At 41.1% G+C, this 18551-nt stretch overlaps 1 protein-coding gene across 7 annotated transcripts in view; it reads right to left on the reverse strand.

Moving 5' to 3' along the window:
- Positions 1-18551, reverse strand: part of arvcfb (ARVCF delta catenin family member b) — a 286776-nt gene that overhangs the window by 162126 nt on the left and 106099 nt on the right. For 6 of the 7 annotated variants that reach the window (XM_079567196.1, XM_079567195.1, XM_079567192.1 and 3 more), the window contains exons 3-5: positions 17594-17690; positions 8409-8496; positions 6201-6416 (exon numbers count right to left, since the gene is read on the reverse strand). In XM_079567196.1, coding sequence (XP_079423322.1) covers positions 6201-6392 — 192 coding nt within the window. In that variant the 5' untranslated portion in view covers positions 6393-6416; positions 8409-8496; positions 17594-17690. The remainder of the gene's footprint in view (positions 1-6200; positions 6417-8408; positions 8497-17593; positions 17691-18551) is intronic. The other variant, XM_079567198.1, reaches the window with a different exon arrangement.

Below are 18551 nucleotides of genomic sequence, written 5' to 3' on the forward strand. Positions count from 1 at the left end.
TAGAAGCACTCTGGTGCACGTCGTATTGTGTACAAATGAAGAATAAAGTCCCACTGAGATTAAGAATCTCTTTTACAGGGGAGCTCTGGCCCCAAAGGGGAACCTATTATACATCTTTAGTGGTAGGGGAAACCGGAGTACCCAAGGAAAACCTACACAGACAGGGGAGAACCTGCAAACTCCAGACAGAAAGACCCATCCAGGTGGGAATCGAACGATATAACTACTACTGCTACTGAGAAAGAGACTAAAAAAATCATATTGTTGCGTAAAATATATACCTACATGTTACAAAAGGGAAAGTAAATGTCCCTTGCCAGTGTTCATCTTTGAATTATGTAAATTTAGAGTAGAGGTCGTCTGTTCTTTTAGCTCCAGACAGGCACATTTGTCTGAAAGCTGGCTGCCATTGTGAAACATGAAATTTTCTCTATGCTCCACTTGACCTTTGACGGCCTGTACGAACACACTCCTCGGGGCCACAATCAGTTACTGCCAGTACGTACTACGCTATGATGTGGTGTGAAGTGAGGCAGGTTTGAAACCGTGCGACTGCACTGTCCAGCGCACTGAGAGGGGTCTTGGTTCGTGTCGTTGATAATTACATCAGGTCGCCTAATGGAGTGGCAGACCGCTTTGTTGTGATGCGCCTCCGAGGAAATGTAAACACTCTAATTCTCTTCCTTGGCAGCTATTCATAAAGTTGCATAGAGCAGTGAATGAGGATCAGAATTCAATTAGAAAGCCCTGGACAAAGTAGGCCAGTGTTGTTTACAAGGACCTCACCCACACTCATTGTTCACACAGGAGTCAAGCATCCCTTGGCCTATATTGCCTGACATTCATGGAAAGCAAAGGATAATAACTTTTTTTTGGGTTGTTGTCACACGATACAGCCCTACTGGCACAAAGCTGTCTCAACACTTGAGTTTTGTCTCATGGGGAACTTCACCATAAGTCTTCAACAATGAACTCACACTTTCAATCCTTCCTTTTGACAATAATAGGAGAGAAAAGATTTGGTTACTCGCAAAAACTATATTATTACCTAACCATTTCAACACGATATGTAGCATTCTATTTAAACACAAATCGGAAATGTTTAACGACTGAACTTTTACACATTTTTGAGTTCTATTCATTGTTTGTTTTTTGATCTCAGTCAGATGAAGGCCTTCGTGATGTTGCGATATATTGTGGCTTCTTGCAAAACAACTGTCTTTAAAGGTACATTATGTAACTTTATATGCGGGGGGAGTTAGTATTAGTGACCCAGTGACTGTATGGGTGATTTTCTTAGCATCCCGGTGGCCTCCATTAAGCCAGGAGGATCTATTTGATTTCAGCTTTTCAAGGGTTCTGGTAAGTTGAATGGAATGTACACCTATAACCAGTTCCATCAGCAATGAAAACCTACCAGAAAAACAATTGATCCTGGAGAGTCCTAAGGGCCACCGGGATGAAGGCATCGTGCTATCCACCCATACAGCCGCTCTTCGGCACACAAAGTTACTTAATGCACCTTTAAATGCTGATTCTATTAAAGGCTACTCTTTGGGTACCAGTAGTAAGTAAAGCAGCAACATCTCCATGGAGACGAGTTAGTGATGTCCCGCTCCCAACAAAGTTACGTGCCAGGGAGCGGGCCCATTCAGAATAAAGAAGCAGATTTTCTTAGCCGTTTTTACCAACATAAAGGCTCACATTGTATCCAATTGATTTGATAATATAAATGTCAATTGTACTGTTATCACATGACATTTCAAAGAGTTTTGTGGCCAATCTGCTTGAACTAACTAGATTTTGTTGATCCCTGCAGCCCTCTCCAATTGCAGTCTGACAATAGCAATGAAGGTGGATAAAATCTAACCACTGAAGTTTGTATCTGGGTGGCCCCAGCACTATCTGCATCACTGGTTTATCAATCTGCATCTGTTTAATCCACTCTGTTTTCCCTTGTAACTTTAAATGATGGACGGGCTTATTAGGTCTGACCATTGGGTTGTGATACTGTTGTAGTTACTGCTCCGTGCTCTATTTTCATCCATCCTGTAGCTACAGTAGGAAATGTAGAGGCCTTACTCCTAGTTTATTGCACGAACAGGTGGGGCCACAGATCCAGCGGCACCTATGGGCCAAAGACAGAGCACTCTGCCGAGCTCGGTTCCTGGTTCATTACCCTTGAGGCATCATCAACGCGCAACCACTTCATACTGTACTTGGTGCTTCATGTATTAGTGTATTTATAGCAGAAATGCAAATAAGAGGATGTGCATTAGCTTTGTTGTTTGTGGCCATTTTTTAGTTAAGTTTTCATGAGTCGCCACAAAAAATCATTTGTTTCCAGGAATAGTGGTCCAGCACGACAAAATGAGGATTGTTGCCATTGCAATTAATAATCAAAAACTAAATAATTTATCTTTTGAATGGTGAAACGTCCTGAAAATGGCGATTAACAGGGAAAGGTTCACATTGGATGCCGTTTCTTATGAAATTGTCTCTATCTTCAGGGCTTCAGACAGGCAAAATGGATGAACTCCCATAAAAACACACATTCTTATACAGTATCTCTTAAAGAGGGGGTATTATGCTTTTTTCAGCCACATAGCACCAGTCTATATCACACTACAATGATGACAAAACCTTCTGTTGGTCTGTCAATGCAGTAAATTAGAATAACTGCCTTGTATAAAATTGCTCTTTCAAAATGGCGGAAGCAAATGGCTTGAAATAGGCCCCTGTCTCTTTAAGAACCTCTGACCCTTTCAGACACGCCCCCTCCACACGCTGTCTGTGGCATCACAACACTTTCTCCACAGTATTGAAACTACGATCGGTGCATTTTATTTTTTATTGTTGGAAAGGACCTACTGTTTATCACTTTGGGAATAATGGCCACACAGGATATGATTTGAAGACTAACCTTCCACACCGGACGCTTGGAAGGAGCTCTTGCCTGAAAAATAACTGCTGTTTGGAGGCTATCTCTTTGCATCTGCCATGCCCTATGGATCTCTAACTATACCCCCATGGACTACACCAGGATCTGCAGGAGCCCATACGATTCAAAGACGGACATTATCTGTGCAGGTGGACAATGGTTTTTCGAGCTTGTTATAATCGACTACAGCTCATTGTTGATGAAAAGTCTGCAATAAACCACACATGTGTAAAGCCAGGCTCATTGTGTGATCATCGTAAAGGCTGCTTCGAGTAGTTGCTGCTTTATTGACATTATTTGTGCATAATATGCTGCCTGTTTTCAATGAATGTTGTGAAGGTGAAGGTTGTTAGCTTGTCGCGGCTAATAGTGCCTTAGCTCCGGGAGAAACCACTCGGCTACGACTCACTGTAGATGAAATGTGAGCAATAAACTACAAAATCAACAAGCCAGGCTCCGTGTGTGATCATCATAAAGGCTGCTTCAAGCAGTTGCCTGTTTTAGTGACGTTTTTAGTGCATAATATGCTGCTTGTATTCAGTGTATTTTCCCGTTAGCTTATCGCGGCTAGCTTGTTAGCTCCGGGAGAAAGCCACTCGTCTATGACCCATTGTAGATGAAATGTGAGCAATAAACTTCCAAATCAACAAGCCAGGCTCCATGTGTGATCATTGTTAAACGGTTCTTTATGTGTGTGGTGGTTTTATTGACTTTATGTGTGCATATTTCTCGTTTTCACGTGATGACTCGAGGTTTAGCTTAGCATTAGCTTTCTCCGGAGGCTCTGTGCATCATCAAGGCCCAGTGCAGAACCAGACACTGAAATAAGTGTTCTTGTCAACGGTTTTAATCCTGGGTGTTTCGGTAACAGAAACACTGATGTGTGTCTTTGTAAAAGTCTGCTGTGGCTCCGGTTCACAACACATGAAGCTACACCTCCATGATGACTCTGTTTACATCTTAGGGCTAGACACTGCGGGGAGGGGGTTCTGCTGAGGAGCAGTGGTTGGTTACTCGGCTGGTGACGAAAGGTCGGAGGCGTATCCTGGAGGTCGAGGGCGTTTCCTGAAGGAATCAGGCGTTTTATCCCTAAAATGGCTGCCATCAGAGTTTTTACAGACTACTCGAAAATACGTGAATGTGCTAAGGCAACACTTCAGGCATGTTTTTAATGAGGGAATGACATCATAACATGATGTAAAGCTTGAAAAAGTCGATTTTGCATAATACCCCCCCTTTAAGTTTAAAACAATGCAACGGATGGATCCCTACTTTTCAGTCTCTATCCTAAAATAATCCTCATGGCAGATAGTGACAATCACTCAACAGATAAATTATAGCTGTGGTGGGCATGGATGGTGAATTTCCAGCGACGTTAAATGATGTCATCAGAAGGGCATGGATCTAAACCATGTCCAGGGCATCCTCCGAACGGCTCTCAGCGTTGCTCATGACGAAGTTGGAATCTTGCGTACAGACAGTGGTGCACTAGTGCTTTTGAAGGCAGCCTGAGGGCGTCGCTTAGAGGAAAAAACAATCGGAAGTGGCGTGGTGTGCTACAAACAGTACTGACTAGGAGTGCTTGCTGCTTGCTATACGCTCTCCTCTTTTTTACATTATTATCACGGGCAGAACAAACTACAAACTATTTCCCACTGTGAGTTAAACTCTGCCCATCTCTCCAATATATCAATGGTCCCACTGTAGCACCAGTATTAAAGGGGGAAAGATTTCACAGAGCGTCCCCCTCCTACGCAACAGTCTATCTTACAGTCTGCCTTTAATAACGATTATAGATGACGAAATTAGCGGTCAATCATCCTTTTCCCCCAAGTGTTCTCAACAACTAACCAACACCACTTCGAGAGGGAAGTGACATTTCCAACAGATGCAAAATAGGCCATAGCCGACAAAGTGGTTCATGGTCATGGCCAATTGATCTAAGTATGCACGACCAAAAGCGGAGGTAAGAGGCTGAGTAATATGTGAGTGACGGAGTGGAAAAGTGAGAGAAAGGGGCAAGTTAATTCACTGCCTGTCCTCCGAAGCAGCGTTTAGTAAATCACCGTCACTTTATGAAGGGGCGGATGTCTTTGTACAAACAACCAACTGATTATAAGATCCTTGGCACAGAGACGGGCCTGACAGAGTAGCTTTATCTCGCTGTATTTTGCCCGCGCCCTCTTCATTACCCCGTCATGAGCTGAAATTGGTTGCGAGCCTCTAAAAATGAGCACTGACACGGACTGCTAACACAATGTGACCGCAGGCAAATGTAGGCAAAGCAGTTTCATCTCGGCGAGTCGTGTTGGATCAATAATACATGAGAGCAGCGCCTTTAGCGTGATTAAAAGAGATGTACCATGGAACTACAGGTGCTGCATCACCAATGTGGGCCGTGCACGCTCAAGGTAGTCTAAGGATAGTACAGTGAGAGAGGGGTTTACATGATGAATAAGAAACAAAACACACAACTGATTTACTGTTATACCATATTGCTGGTTCAATCCGATGAACAAATATGAGTCTGAAGTGTCCAGATTAATGACCTCTTGTGACATTTTAGGAGGATTACAGGGACTTACGTTGATATCTTGCTTTTTCTTGGCCTCAGAGCCAGGCAGCATTGACGGATCTGAAGTGCCCTACCCGGTGTCCAGCGCCGGGCAAAAGGCCACATCCAATCAGCCGAACCAGCAGAAAACATCAAAGAGGAGTGGTTGATGGGACGGTATGGCGGGAGCTGTGCATATGATGAAGACCAGGAGGAGGAGGAGAAGGAGGAGGAGGAGGAGGGGCGCGTTCAATCTCATCAGATTAGTCTTTGAAGATGAGTCACCACATGAAAGATTACGACGTCCGGGACGCTGGGTTCAGAGGAAATGAACAAGTGTCCCAAAATGGAAGAGGGAGATTATGGAGTTACACCATGACTTGATTACTTGATTGCTGATAAAGCGAATCAGAAGGGAGGGCATCAAGCGGGGAAAAAATGTGCTAAATGAGAATGCCATTTGCGGTGACAAAAGGGGATCAGTCAAATGAATAGACAGCAATAGCGTTTACCATTAACCTAACTGAGAATTCAACACATTGGAGGACAGAAAGTACAGAACTTCAGATGAGCCATGTAAAAATGGAGATTGCATCCATTAAAAGCACGTGGTGGTGATACGAAGAGGACAACAACTCAAGACCAAAGATAGGCGATGGGCGAAGGATGTAACCAAAATAGCAGTACATGATGCATCTTGTTTACCTGCATGACCACCTGTTGCCATGCGAGGGGCTGGCTGGCAGTAGCACTGGGAGGCAGGTTGGCCTTCTCAAGCTGCAAAGTGACGTTTCGACGCTCCTCCTCCAGCGCCCGGGTCAGCTGCTCGAAGCGGGCCTCCTGCTCTTTGACCGAGGCCAGGATACTAGCGGCCGAGCGAACTTCATATTCCTCCATGATGCTTGGTTTGTGTGTAAAAGTCTTCCGGGGTCAGAAAGAGAGAGGAAAGAGGAAGGAGGGGAGGAGCAGCAGGTCAATACAGACTCCTTGACCACACCAGGGCAGCCACTTTATCTGATACAGAGAATAACCCTGCCTTTTACAACCATTAAAGTATGTGCAGAATTATGCTCTGGTTTTGAATAGACTACACTACCCTGTGGACCTTGTGGCTATAATATATCAAGGAAAGAGCAATGCATAAAACTAAAAGCAGTTGGAAAAGTTGGGTTTAGTTGATGATGTACTTTAGCTTCAAAGTTTCCACACACAAAAAGGAAAATCTGGTAACGTTATACCCAAGACCAAAATATGTCTCAGTGTGGGATGCCTTTAGTATTGATTTTCAGACAAGGCCAAAAGGTATTGAGGTCGACTGACATCGCCAGTTGGACATCTGTAACGGGATTTTTCCATATCTGACTGCATAGAGCTGATTATTACAAAAGAAGTCTTACTTCAAGGGTCTCCAAGCAGTCGCTTGCTAGTCCTTAAAGGTTTTCTACATTTGCATATAAGCCCGATTACTCAAATTGAATTAACTTTTTTCTAGAAATGCACCGATCCATCCTTTTTGCTAACGATGCCGATATTGGGGTTTGAGTATCTGCCGATATCCGATATTTACCGATACCAAGAGACTTTCTTAAAAGTGTCCTTCTCTGAGTAAAAAAAATATTGAGTGTTATCTCCATTCTAAGATCAAAACAGTCATATTTTATTGTCATGATATTACAGATCAATTATCAATAATATCTATTGATAAACTCTTGGATAAAATTTAACAAGGTTCACTGGACTTTTCTACACTTAATGTCCTTGGGTATATTAAGTGTAGGATAACCTAATATAAACCTAAAGCTTTAGGTTACATTCATTTAAACAACTCACATAAAGTGATCTGACCACTACAAATATGTTAGATCAGTTATTACTTTATTAGTCTACTTTATGTATTTCTATCATAGTTTCTGACCCAGCCTTGAATAGTTTTCATTAACATTGGCATTAGCTCCCGCTAGCTTTAGCATAGTGATGCTAACCACGGAATTCTGCGCGGCGATCAAAAATACATTCAAACTAACTCAGAGGTTGGATTCTTCTTGTTCTCCCCTAAAAATGATATAGAGCATGCCCATATTTACCTAGATTTAGGTGGTAAAAGTTGTGTTTTTAAGGCGTTGAGAGCCAAAACTGGTATTGGTTCAGTATCGGATATTTGTAGCCAATACCCAATATCGTATTTTTTCCAGCATCGGCTCCGATATCCGATGCCAGTATCGGATTGGTGCATCCCTAATTGTTTCTTTGTGAACACGATCTGCAAACATATATAGGTAAAAAATTGCCATTCTTTGAGAGGAATATCATCTTAGAAATGATCTTAGCTGCAAAGGCTCGGCTAGGATGTCACTTGCTTTCCTCAAAGCATAAATAGCTGTCTTTCGTATTTATTTTTGCAAAAGTACTGTAGCTCATGGGGGAAATAGTTGGAGATCCCTGTCCTACTCAATAACATTTACCTTGTATAAGTAGGAAGACTTACAGCTCACATAACACTGGGAGGCATGATTCGCCACAAGAGGGAAGAGAAATGCACAACAGGGAAATGGGGGAAATGTTTGACACGTATAAGGTGCAAACAGTCCGACATGTAAACAGCACGGAGGAATGGCACTGTCACCACACACAGTCATGCGCCATCAGCCGCAATGCATTCTGACACACGAGCACTATTGCAAGCATGAGTCCACCACATGCAAGCTCCCCATCAGCACACAAACAGGTCTCCGAGCCCGGCACATACACTGTCGATCACAAACAATCCGGATTGTTAAGTCAGATACGGCGAAATGCAGTATCCCTGTCACACACACACGCCTGATATGTATAACTGATGGTGGCGATATCAGGGGGGAGTTGTCGGCAAAATAACAAATGAGGTTGGAAGCAGCGGTCCACAGCAATACAGACCTATAGCAGATAAGCGGGTAGTGAGGTGTTAGCAAACAGACATCCCCCAATGCACCGCGGGCAGAGAGACGGCGAGGGAGGACCAGAGCTGGGAAGAACAAGGGGAGAGAGAAGAGAAGAAATAACATGTTAAAATGGAAAACTTTTCAAACATTAAAAGCAGTACAGAGGGCAACTTTGGTGATCCTGTTAAAAGTTTCCACAGTAAATGCGACGTTTGTTTGCTTTGCATAACAGTTTGAAATGAATGTGACCAAAAAAAAAACAATAATCACATCGAATGCTTTCAACAACATTTCCAAAAGTTAATCACATTAATATTTAGGGGAGAAAATGGGCGCCTTCGCTTTTAATATTCAAAAGTACAAAGCGGGTCATCTCTGGGCAACAGTCACCAAAAGCCTGTTTAATATTCTGTCAGACAGAATAAACAGCGTTTGGTGAAAACTACTATTACTTTCAATTACAACTCAAAAGTGTTTGGTCCTCTACAACAGTGTTTCCCAACGAGGGGTACTTGAAATATTTCAGATCTAAAAAGAAGGTGAAACTGAACAGTATTTCAACATTATTTAAAAAGAAAACTTCTTTTCAATGATAATTTGCAGTAAAAGATTTGAATGTTCTTGCTTTATTTTTTGACACAATACACAAGTAAATACCAATAAATCTCAGTTTAGCGAATCATTTTTTAAGTAATTGACTGCACCTTAGAGTTTAGTTAGACTTTGAGAAGAAATGAAAGTCTCAGGGAACTTTATCTCATCCCTTTTTTTCACTATGATGTATTTGAGCTCAGTGATTTAGTAAATGTTCCCATGTTAATGATATCTATGAGACGGGGTGCCCAAACTACGGCCCATGGGCCAACTGCGGCCCGCGGCCCACTTTTAATTGGCCTGCTGCCATTTCTAAAAACAAAACAGACTTTTTTCCTTTCTTTTTTTTGTTTTAATTGAATATATATAAAATCAATGAAAATCCATTAATAGAAAGCTGTGATTAAATTAATTAAAAAGCATTGCTGCTAACTTTAAGACAATAGAGGTGAAGTAATACTGTATATCTGACCTCTACTGAGTGTGGCCCAGTTGTTTGTATATTTTTCTGTCTGTGGCCCTCAGTGAAAAAGGTTTGGACACCCCTGCTATAAGATATAAACTAGTGGCATCTGAGAAATTAAAATGAATAGTGTAGAAGAAAAAAAAAAAACATTACAAAAACATTTCAAGTGTATTACCAAACAGATAGAAAAGCAGGAATCTTCAAATGATTGCACAATATTGTTCGTCGCCCTTGAGTTGATTGCAAGGTTGTGAAGGACGTGATAAATAAACAGACGGCATCGCTCCCTTCACCAAAGCTATATAGCTAGACCTCATCCAACCGAAGGCACTCGTGCTCAAAATTCATACCACTGACTCAGACACTACATGACATCAAAGTATTGTGGGGAAATTTCTGAATGATGCCACCGAGACAGACAGAGATCGAAGGAGGGTGCTGCGGCCGGGGTGAGGGGGTGATCAATGGATACGCACCCGCCCGAATGTCAAACAGCTCACGTTACAGGCACAGTGTCAGAGCAGCATAAACAGGGCTGATTTTTCACTATAGGACGTAGACTGTGAGTGAGAGAGGCCCTTATTCCCTTTGAAGCGCAGTCACCGTTTGATGTTGTTGCATGCTGATCATTTATTTATCTGGAGAGGAGAGTTTCCGACGTGACTCTTCCCCTTTTCTGACTATTCTCACAGAGCACACAACCCGGAGGACGTGGAGTTGAATTTCAAGCCCTCGGTCCGATATGCTTCGGAAGGCACAAAGAAAAGTTTAGATTTTTATATCTGAGTTCGATGAGTCGATCAAGTCGGATGTTTCTTGACGAACCAAGTGCCTTCTCCTGGAGTTTGTGACAGTTTGTGACGTCAGCCTTTAGAGTCAAGAAATGTCCGGCAGGATTGATTCTTCAAACTGCGATATCGATCTACCCGGATGTTTGAGTATTTGTGTTCTGGGTGGCACGGTCGCGCAGCAAAAGCAAATTTTAATTCCTTTCTGTGAGGAGTTTATATGCTATTCCCACGTCTGTATAGGTTTTCTCCAGGTTTCCCTGTTTTTAATTAATATGTTTAACCCATCTTGACCCCCACCTGAACTGAGCACATTTTCTCCAGTCTAAAAGCTTCTTGAAAATAGCACCAAATGAGGGACAAAAATGAGGATGAAAGTGCAACAAAAAAAGTGACAAAACAGCAGAACAAGAGCAATAAAACAAGCGACAAAAACACGATGAAAAAGCAAAAAAAAAAGAGCCGCAAAAACATGCCAAAAAGCAACAATGACACAGTTAAAAAGTGACAAAAACAAGACGAGAACATGACAAAAAGCGCCAGAGAAGCGATGAAGAAAGCAAAAAAAAATTACAAAAAAACCAACGAAAACCAGACAAAAAAGAGACGAAAACATGACAAAAATGTTTCAAAAATCTGATTTAAAAAAAAATCACAATCAGTGGACTGGACAGGAGAAAAAGCACTTGGGGAGAACATGCAAATCCCACACAGAAAGTCCCCGTCCAGGTGGGAATCGAACCTGGGACCTTCTAGCTACCATGCCACCATATACGTAGCGACAATAGAAAGGACTCCCCTGAAAAATGTATTCGAAATCCTTGTGGGAATTGAATAAAGGTCAAATGAAATCAAAACAATAATAAATAAGTAATTGAATCTGAATTTGGGCAGTTTGCCTGAAAATGAAGGAGACCCCAGGAAGAAAAGGTCCTGTACAATGTCTGGGCCTCTCAATAAAATAAACAATAAAACTATGTAAAGGTCTAGCTAATTAAATGTATGTTGCTCTCATCCCTTTGCAAACAGTGTAGAGCAAAATCAAATGTGACATAAATCTCCAAAATACAGCTGAGCATGTGTTTGCAGCTGGTAATTTGGTTTCAAAATGGGAACATTGCTTTGGAAACTCCGCTTGTATAAATAGCGGTCGTGTCTATTTTTGAGCACGTCGGATGCTTGAGATAACTGCAAGCAGCACAGGCAGAGAAGGAGGCGGTGTGCCGATTGGACATTCCCGTTGACAAACCTTAATGACTCACACCCCCCATGGGGTCAAGGGCAGCAGGGCCAGTTCTTCCTCCCAGTTACAGGGCAATAATATGGAGAGCACGCAGGCTACACCCCTCGGCTCGTCATTAAACAGCACCTTCTGGGGTTTCCCAAAATAGCCTCCGCTGCACTGAGCGGGACAGCTGTAGAAAACCCCCTATGCCAAAACTACAGCTGAGGTCCAGCAGATGTTCATTAATGGGACGGGTCAGAGGGGGGACGAGTCCGGCCAAGGTCTAAGTCTTTAACCCCTATATGTTAAAGAGTATTTGTAACATCAGGACGTTAGGAATACAACACTCTTATAGCTGGAAGGTTTAAATCCCGACTCCTGCATGTACGTAGTTGTCATTGTGTTCTTGGGTAAGACACTGGTGTATGAGAGTGTGAATGTGCAGTCGTTCTTTGATGTGAAGCACTGAATAAATTGAAATAGTTTCTCATTATCTTGTAATGATGATTTTATGGATATAATATATCTGTGACATTAGGGTTTTGGAGCTCAAGTGTCATCCCAAAGATAAAGACTTTTGATGTATGACTTTTTTACTATAAAGTTTAAAGATTATACACTTCTGTTAGACATTTCAATTAGCTCTTTAGTAGGATGTAGCACTGACAAATCTAGCCTGAAAAGCTTTTGTTTAGCTGCGCATACAACAACAACTTTAAGTACTTTATCTTTTTTTTTAATTATCTATTTTTCCAATTTTAAATTTAAATGCAACTTTAGGTACACCCTTGTTATTAGAAGAACACTGTCAACTACTTAGTGTACAAATTATGCTCTACAAATTGACAATGTCACAGATTATGAATGATCCAGAAGTTTTGGGCTGATGTTAACCCATCTCCCACATCTGCGTGATGTCAAAACCTGGTTATAAATCATCACTGAATGTACAGACCTTTTGAGATGATACTGCTTAAATAAAAGTTAGTGGCCTCCGAGCTAAACGCTAAATCATGGAACTGTCATTATCATGCAATCTATCTTATATTAGTTTGCTCTTTTCTGAACAAAATGTGGTAATTTACTCTATTTATTCTCTTTTATTTAGGAAGCTGCCTTGGGGCCTTGGGGTTTAATGGCGTTATAATGTGCCTGGGTGAGCAGATTGAGGGACAAAAGATGCACATAATTAAGTGTGGCCAAGTATTCAGTTAGAAACGTTCACCTGATTAGGGAGTGAGGACTTTTACAGCAGTGGGTTTCTCTTGCCACCCCCTTGTCTCCATGTCCCCCCTTTCTTGACTCTGTAATTGCATCTCAAATTAATTCCTTGTCTAAACCCATCTGACGCCCGCGAGGACGCGCCTCTCGATGGGCCAGCGGGGAAGAGAAAACACCTGCGCCCACTTTGTCTGGTTTACGCACTGAAATTGTGGCCCAGTCTTCAATCTACCTCTGCTGTCAATGATAATACTTTGATTTATTGAGACAAATAGGCATTGCTCTGACTTTGCAGCACCAGTCAGCTCGTGCTCCTCTGGGATGGTTTTCTTCCCAGATAAAGTAAAAGGGGGATTTGCAACACTCTGGAAACAGTGGTTGCAAAGATAAAAGTCAGGTGGATGTGAAAATAAGATCCACCTTAAAGTTTCTGTTACATTCAGTGACATAAGAGTTGCAATTTTCCCATTTTTTAAACGCTGTAAAAGGAAAGAAATGTTGATCAGAAAATGTTGAATAAACTCAAGTGCTTGACATTGCATAAAAGTATACAAGCAATCTTAAAGGAATGTAATTTACAATGACGTATTATCGACCACTGTGCATAATCAAACTACTATGTGGTCATCTGCAATGATAGACTTTATTCATTTTAATTAAAGATCAAATCATTTGTGCTTTACGCATTTAATTAGGTGTTTTTCTGGTTTTGACCCAATTTACATCCAGTTCAAACATAATTTGCTCCCATTGATATATAATATCCATTGATATTTAGACTACACAGTCCAAACCATATTTAGATTGCTTAGTCCTGATCATAGATTGTAGAATTAATAGACAGCACCTCCTCACTCCTCCCCGTTTGCCATAATAACCAAGTTCGAGGGGGAAATCATGGCGGATTTACAGACTTCTCCTACCGAGCTCTGACGAAGCATGTTCCTAAAAAGGGCAAAAGAGCGGGATCTTCACTGTAGACTCGGGCCTCGCGGGGCGTTCAGTCGTAGTCGCCTTGGTGTAGGGACCCATTGATCCTGTTTTTCTCAATAGGCATGAAAAATGTGGTTTGACAATTAAACTGCACACAATAAAAATAAAATAACGCAAATCAACACTGATTAAAAGATCTCAATGATGGAAAGTAAGGACAACGTTAGAGAATTGTGAAGTTATGTCCAACTTCACTGAAAATAGCCTTGTTGCTTTAGTAAAGCTAAGTTAAGTTAAGTGCTTTATTTGCCATTGTATAACAACATTCAGGTGTTGGGTTAGACTGAGTCGCAGCGCCACTGTGGGCCAACATGACCAGCATGTTTTTGGAGGTAGAGGAAGCCGCAGCACCCAGAGGAAACCTGGCTGGCTGCCTTCAGTGCTCCTCTGATCCTCTGAAACGGTCCATCGCCTCCTGGCAACCCTGTTTCAAAGCGTGGTGTCCTGCACTGGTGAGCTCCACCTCCTCCTTCCTCATCCTCCTGTGCAGTTCTCTCCGCTCCACAACAGTCTTTCACCATCTTCTCCTCATTTAAAGACACACTTGTTTTTCAGATGAATGTGAAAATGTCACAGCACAGTCCAGTTGACAATGTGAAATCTATAACAATTAAAGTACACTTGCGTCTGAAAAGTTGTGTATAACATTGGTTGAAACAAGAATTACCATAAAAAAGGCGTAATCTTCGAGGATTGCCATGAGAGCCCCATAGACGCTGGGGATCTTTTATAATGCATATTCATTACTGTAAATCATCACAGTCTGAATGCTTTGGTGTGACAACCGTGCAACAAAATAAGATGGATATGTGGAAAGATCAAAAATAAAACACCAAAGGAATAAAAAAAAATCAAAATGCTAATGTTTTTGTCAGCACTGTTTAGAAATCTCTATTATTCTAACTTCTTTGAGTAACATTAAAGAGGAACGCCACACGAACGAAGCCAGGTTTACGATTATAGAGGCATACGGAGTCCACCGGTGATCACTTTCACAGCTTGAAACGCATCTGTTGTTTACTCTGTATTTTACATCCACCAGTTTTCTTTGAAGCATGTTCCCTGTGTGGAGGATTTCTGGATGAAAACTGCACCATAAAGCACACAAAATACATGCAAATGCTATGTTAATCTTCCTGAAGAGACTCAGCAGCTCATCTTTTCAACGCAGGCCTTTGCCGCGTCACGTCATATTTAAATTTATTTACTGTATGTTTGTGAAAGCACTGATATAAGCTGCCTAATCTTTCAATGCTCGTCTCAAATATTTGGAAATGGATGCATTCATTGCTTCCCTTTGCATTATTATGCGCTACTTCTTTGCGTTGGTGTAATGCAGTCTTTATTTTGGCCAGAAAAAAGTTTATAAAAAAGCAAAATCTATACTGACAAGTTATGAAGCGTGTTATCTTAAGGTCCGACATCATCAAAAATATTTGTTTTTGAGGGGGCGGTGCATCATTTCAGAGGAGCACTGAAGGCAGTACTCCGGTTTCCACCTCTTCCAAAAACACGCAGGTCAGGCTGGCCCTCAATGGTGGCGCGCTCAGTGAGTTAGCTCATAGTGTCGTGTGCGCAGCGTTTTCGAGCTTTGTCTGCATGTTTTGTTGCTTTGTAAAAATAATAGGCTCCATAAATGGCTGTATGGCTGTATAAACGGAGAAGCTTTAGAAGTTTCATTGTGTGTAGCCTGCAACTCCTTATGCTCAGTGAAAAGTATACACTGTATTTATGTAAACTCAAGAGCGAGAGAGGAAAAGGCCTGAAGCTTGGGAAAGAAAGAAACAATGTGGTGAAACCCCATTTTATTTTATTTTTTTTACAAACTGCGCAGTTTCCTCTGAAACTAAATGCAGACTGGCTCTGTAACATTTCTGCTATAAATGTGTTTCCAATGACATCACGCATAGTTCCGGTGGCCATTTTGAATACCGAAGTAGCATTATGCAGTACTACAACATGTAACAATATCTCTACTCAGGAAGAAAATAAAACTGATTGACATTGGCATTTTTATATAATCATAATATTTGCTCAAGAAGATAACAGTTAAGACACAGCCCCAGAGACGCACATTTATCTGATATAACCAGAAACTGTGGCACAGACGTTGCAGCGTTGGCGTGTATGCATGTAAATTGATTGTTATGTGATAAATTTATTATTTTATTTTATTTTATTTATTCATTTATTCTCTCCCTGTTGCTGAGAGAGGTCAACGCAATCAGTTGGATGCAGGTCTGAAATAAATAAATAAACAAACAAGCAAACAAACAAACAAGCTCTGTCAGTCGAGCTACAGCAGAATTTACTAAAGATCTGCTTCACTCCTCACACTAAATAAAGCCATCAAAGAGGAAACAGAAAACCTTTCTCTGTTATTTTTACAGTGTGTCATGTCAACAGAGTCTCAGTCTGAGTCAGTGTTTAAGCTGCTTAAGACGTTAGCATGCTACCGGTTAGCAACTGTCAACCACTGATTGAATCAACTGTCAGCAGCTACAACTCGATAAACATCTATGAACACTGAGGAAACACTACAGTAACAGCTCAGCTCTGACCTCTGTCAGAGCTGCAAATTGAGATTGCTGCTGTTGTTGTACTTCTTACCTCATATTTTTTACTGTAAATATTTGTATCTGTTTCTGTGTGCGGCACTTTGGCCAACTGTACAGTTTTTAAAGTGCTTTATAAATAAAGTTGGTTTGGTATGGTATGGTACACGTTGTAGCCAAGGTTTGGAGTGCGGTTCATTCCTTTCTCTTGGAAGCTGTTGAAGCTAAATGCTAACCGGTAGCATGCTAACATCTTAAACACTGACTCACTGGTTTCTTCACACGTGCGTTTCTTGGGCCGTGTTTTTACTGTTGTCTTCTTGAGCAATGATTACCAGTACATAAAATTTCACTGTCAATCAGTTGTCTTTCTTTTATATCCTGAGTAGAGATATTGTTACATGTTGTAGTACTGCATAATTCTACTTCGGTTTTCAAAATGGCCACCATAACAAGAAAAGTCACATGACTGAAAGGCATGTATAAAAGTATTTTTTGCCATTTTTTATGATGCACCAGAGTAAGAATTGAAATTGTAATGGGCGGAGTTTCAAAGGAACCGAAAGAAAATAAGTCCTATTTCTTAATAAATTAGTATGATTAGTATGCCAATTACGAAATATTAACCATATGTGCCTGTAGTTGACTTTGGAAGGTGTAAAGTAGCATGATATAGGCCCTTAAAGTCCGGGAGCAGGACCACACTTCACATATGCCCTTTATGGACTCCGCCCTATAAACAACTCTCAGACCCTCTCCTCAGCGTCCCTTCAGTGTTCCCGTTTACGTGCCCCTCACTCCCGCCTTTATTTCACTACTTTTGTATTCCTTCTATTTTATGTTCCGTCTTTGAAAGCCCAAGAACTCGTCGTCGTCTCCTCCAAGACCCCAAAACGACCATCATAACTTAATTTACCTACATCGTCATCTTGCTTGTTCAATAAAGTTCATTTGAGGTTGCGGTCCTTGTGAGTGAAAAGGTAAATTAATGAAGGGGTAATTTAGAGGTGAGTATGTCCTATTCAGGCTTACAGGTAGAGATTTTATTTATTTGTATATTTAATAAATATGACTTGTCCATGTCCATTCTTGCCCCTAATGTTCCAAGTTACATGCAGTATTAAAATGCTAGTTCTCCTGACAAACGACTTCATAAAACCAAGCCACATTTTCTTGTGGATAAAACCCCTGGATGTATTGAAATAAAAATCACACACGGCGGTAGCTAAAAAGGTGAATATCCCTTGAGGAAAGAACCCGGTATTGAAATAGTGTGTGGGCAAATGTAATTACTGCAATGATGAGCTGAACAATGTGATTAGGAGAAGCTCGGGATACCTTTGATGTTGGTTGTGCGCAGTCAGACCAGGAGAAGACGGAGGACAGAGGCAGCTTGGAGAGAGATGACACGCTTGTTCAGTCCGCCAGGGGAGATCTGAGAAGAAAAAGACAACAACAAAGGAAATTAAAAACCCTGCTGACAATGCATTGGTTAATATTGGACTCTTATGTAATATGTTGCATTGCTTTGGGTAGGCGATGTAAAGCCAGTATTCAGCTGTACGAGGCATAAGACAACAAATGGTCTGAAAGGACATATTTGCGAACATGCAATCAATATGTAACATTAGGGGAAGACTTCAGTAAGAAAATCCATAAGCATTTAAGCAAATATGTAAATGTTTCATTGGTTACATAATATTTTACCATGACAAATTGAACAGTGATTTTGACAAGACTATAGTTTTCTCCTTGTCCCCCACAACTAGGCACATGCTATGACTGACATGAGCAATAATATGGATGAGAGTATGAATCGAACCACCGACAGGTTTACAGACGTTTCTTTGGAAGAAGCCGCACCTATTTCATGAATCAGCTGCATGTATTTATTTTATGATTAAAAAAAGAAAATCAAATTGAGAATTGAGATCGATCTATATGAGAAAATCAATTGTGATTAACTTTTTCATGTGCATTCCCCAACTGGGGAAGTCGTTCACCCAAGTTCCAGAGGACCACATGAACGCACCAAAATACCTAAAATTAACAAATAAGAGTTCTCATCTACGGAGCTTCCTCATGGCTGGTTTTGGTGACCACCAAAAGTGAAACTTCAACTTCTGGTTCAAATTATAGATAGTTTGAGGATTAAAATTCACTGCAGCAAAATATTACAGCCAAACATGGGAGACATTCAGGACTAATGATGCACATTGCGCTAAACATTGCGCATATTCACAATAGACACATATTTTGCTAAAGCAGGGTAAACACTTAATATTTAATTAATAAA

The sequence above is a fragment of the Gobius niger genome, assembly GCF_951799975.1.
Source record: "Gobius niger genome assembly, chromosome: 1".
NCBI classification, from domain to species: domain Eukaryota; kingdom Metazoa; phylum Chordata; class Actinopteri; order Gobiiformes; family Gobiidae; genus Gobius; species Gobius niger.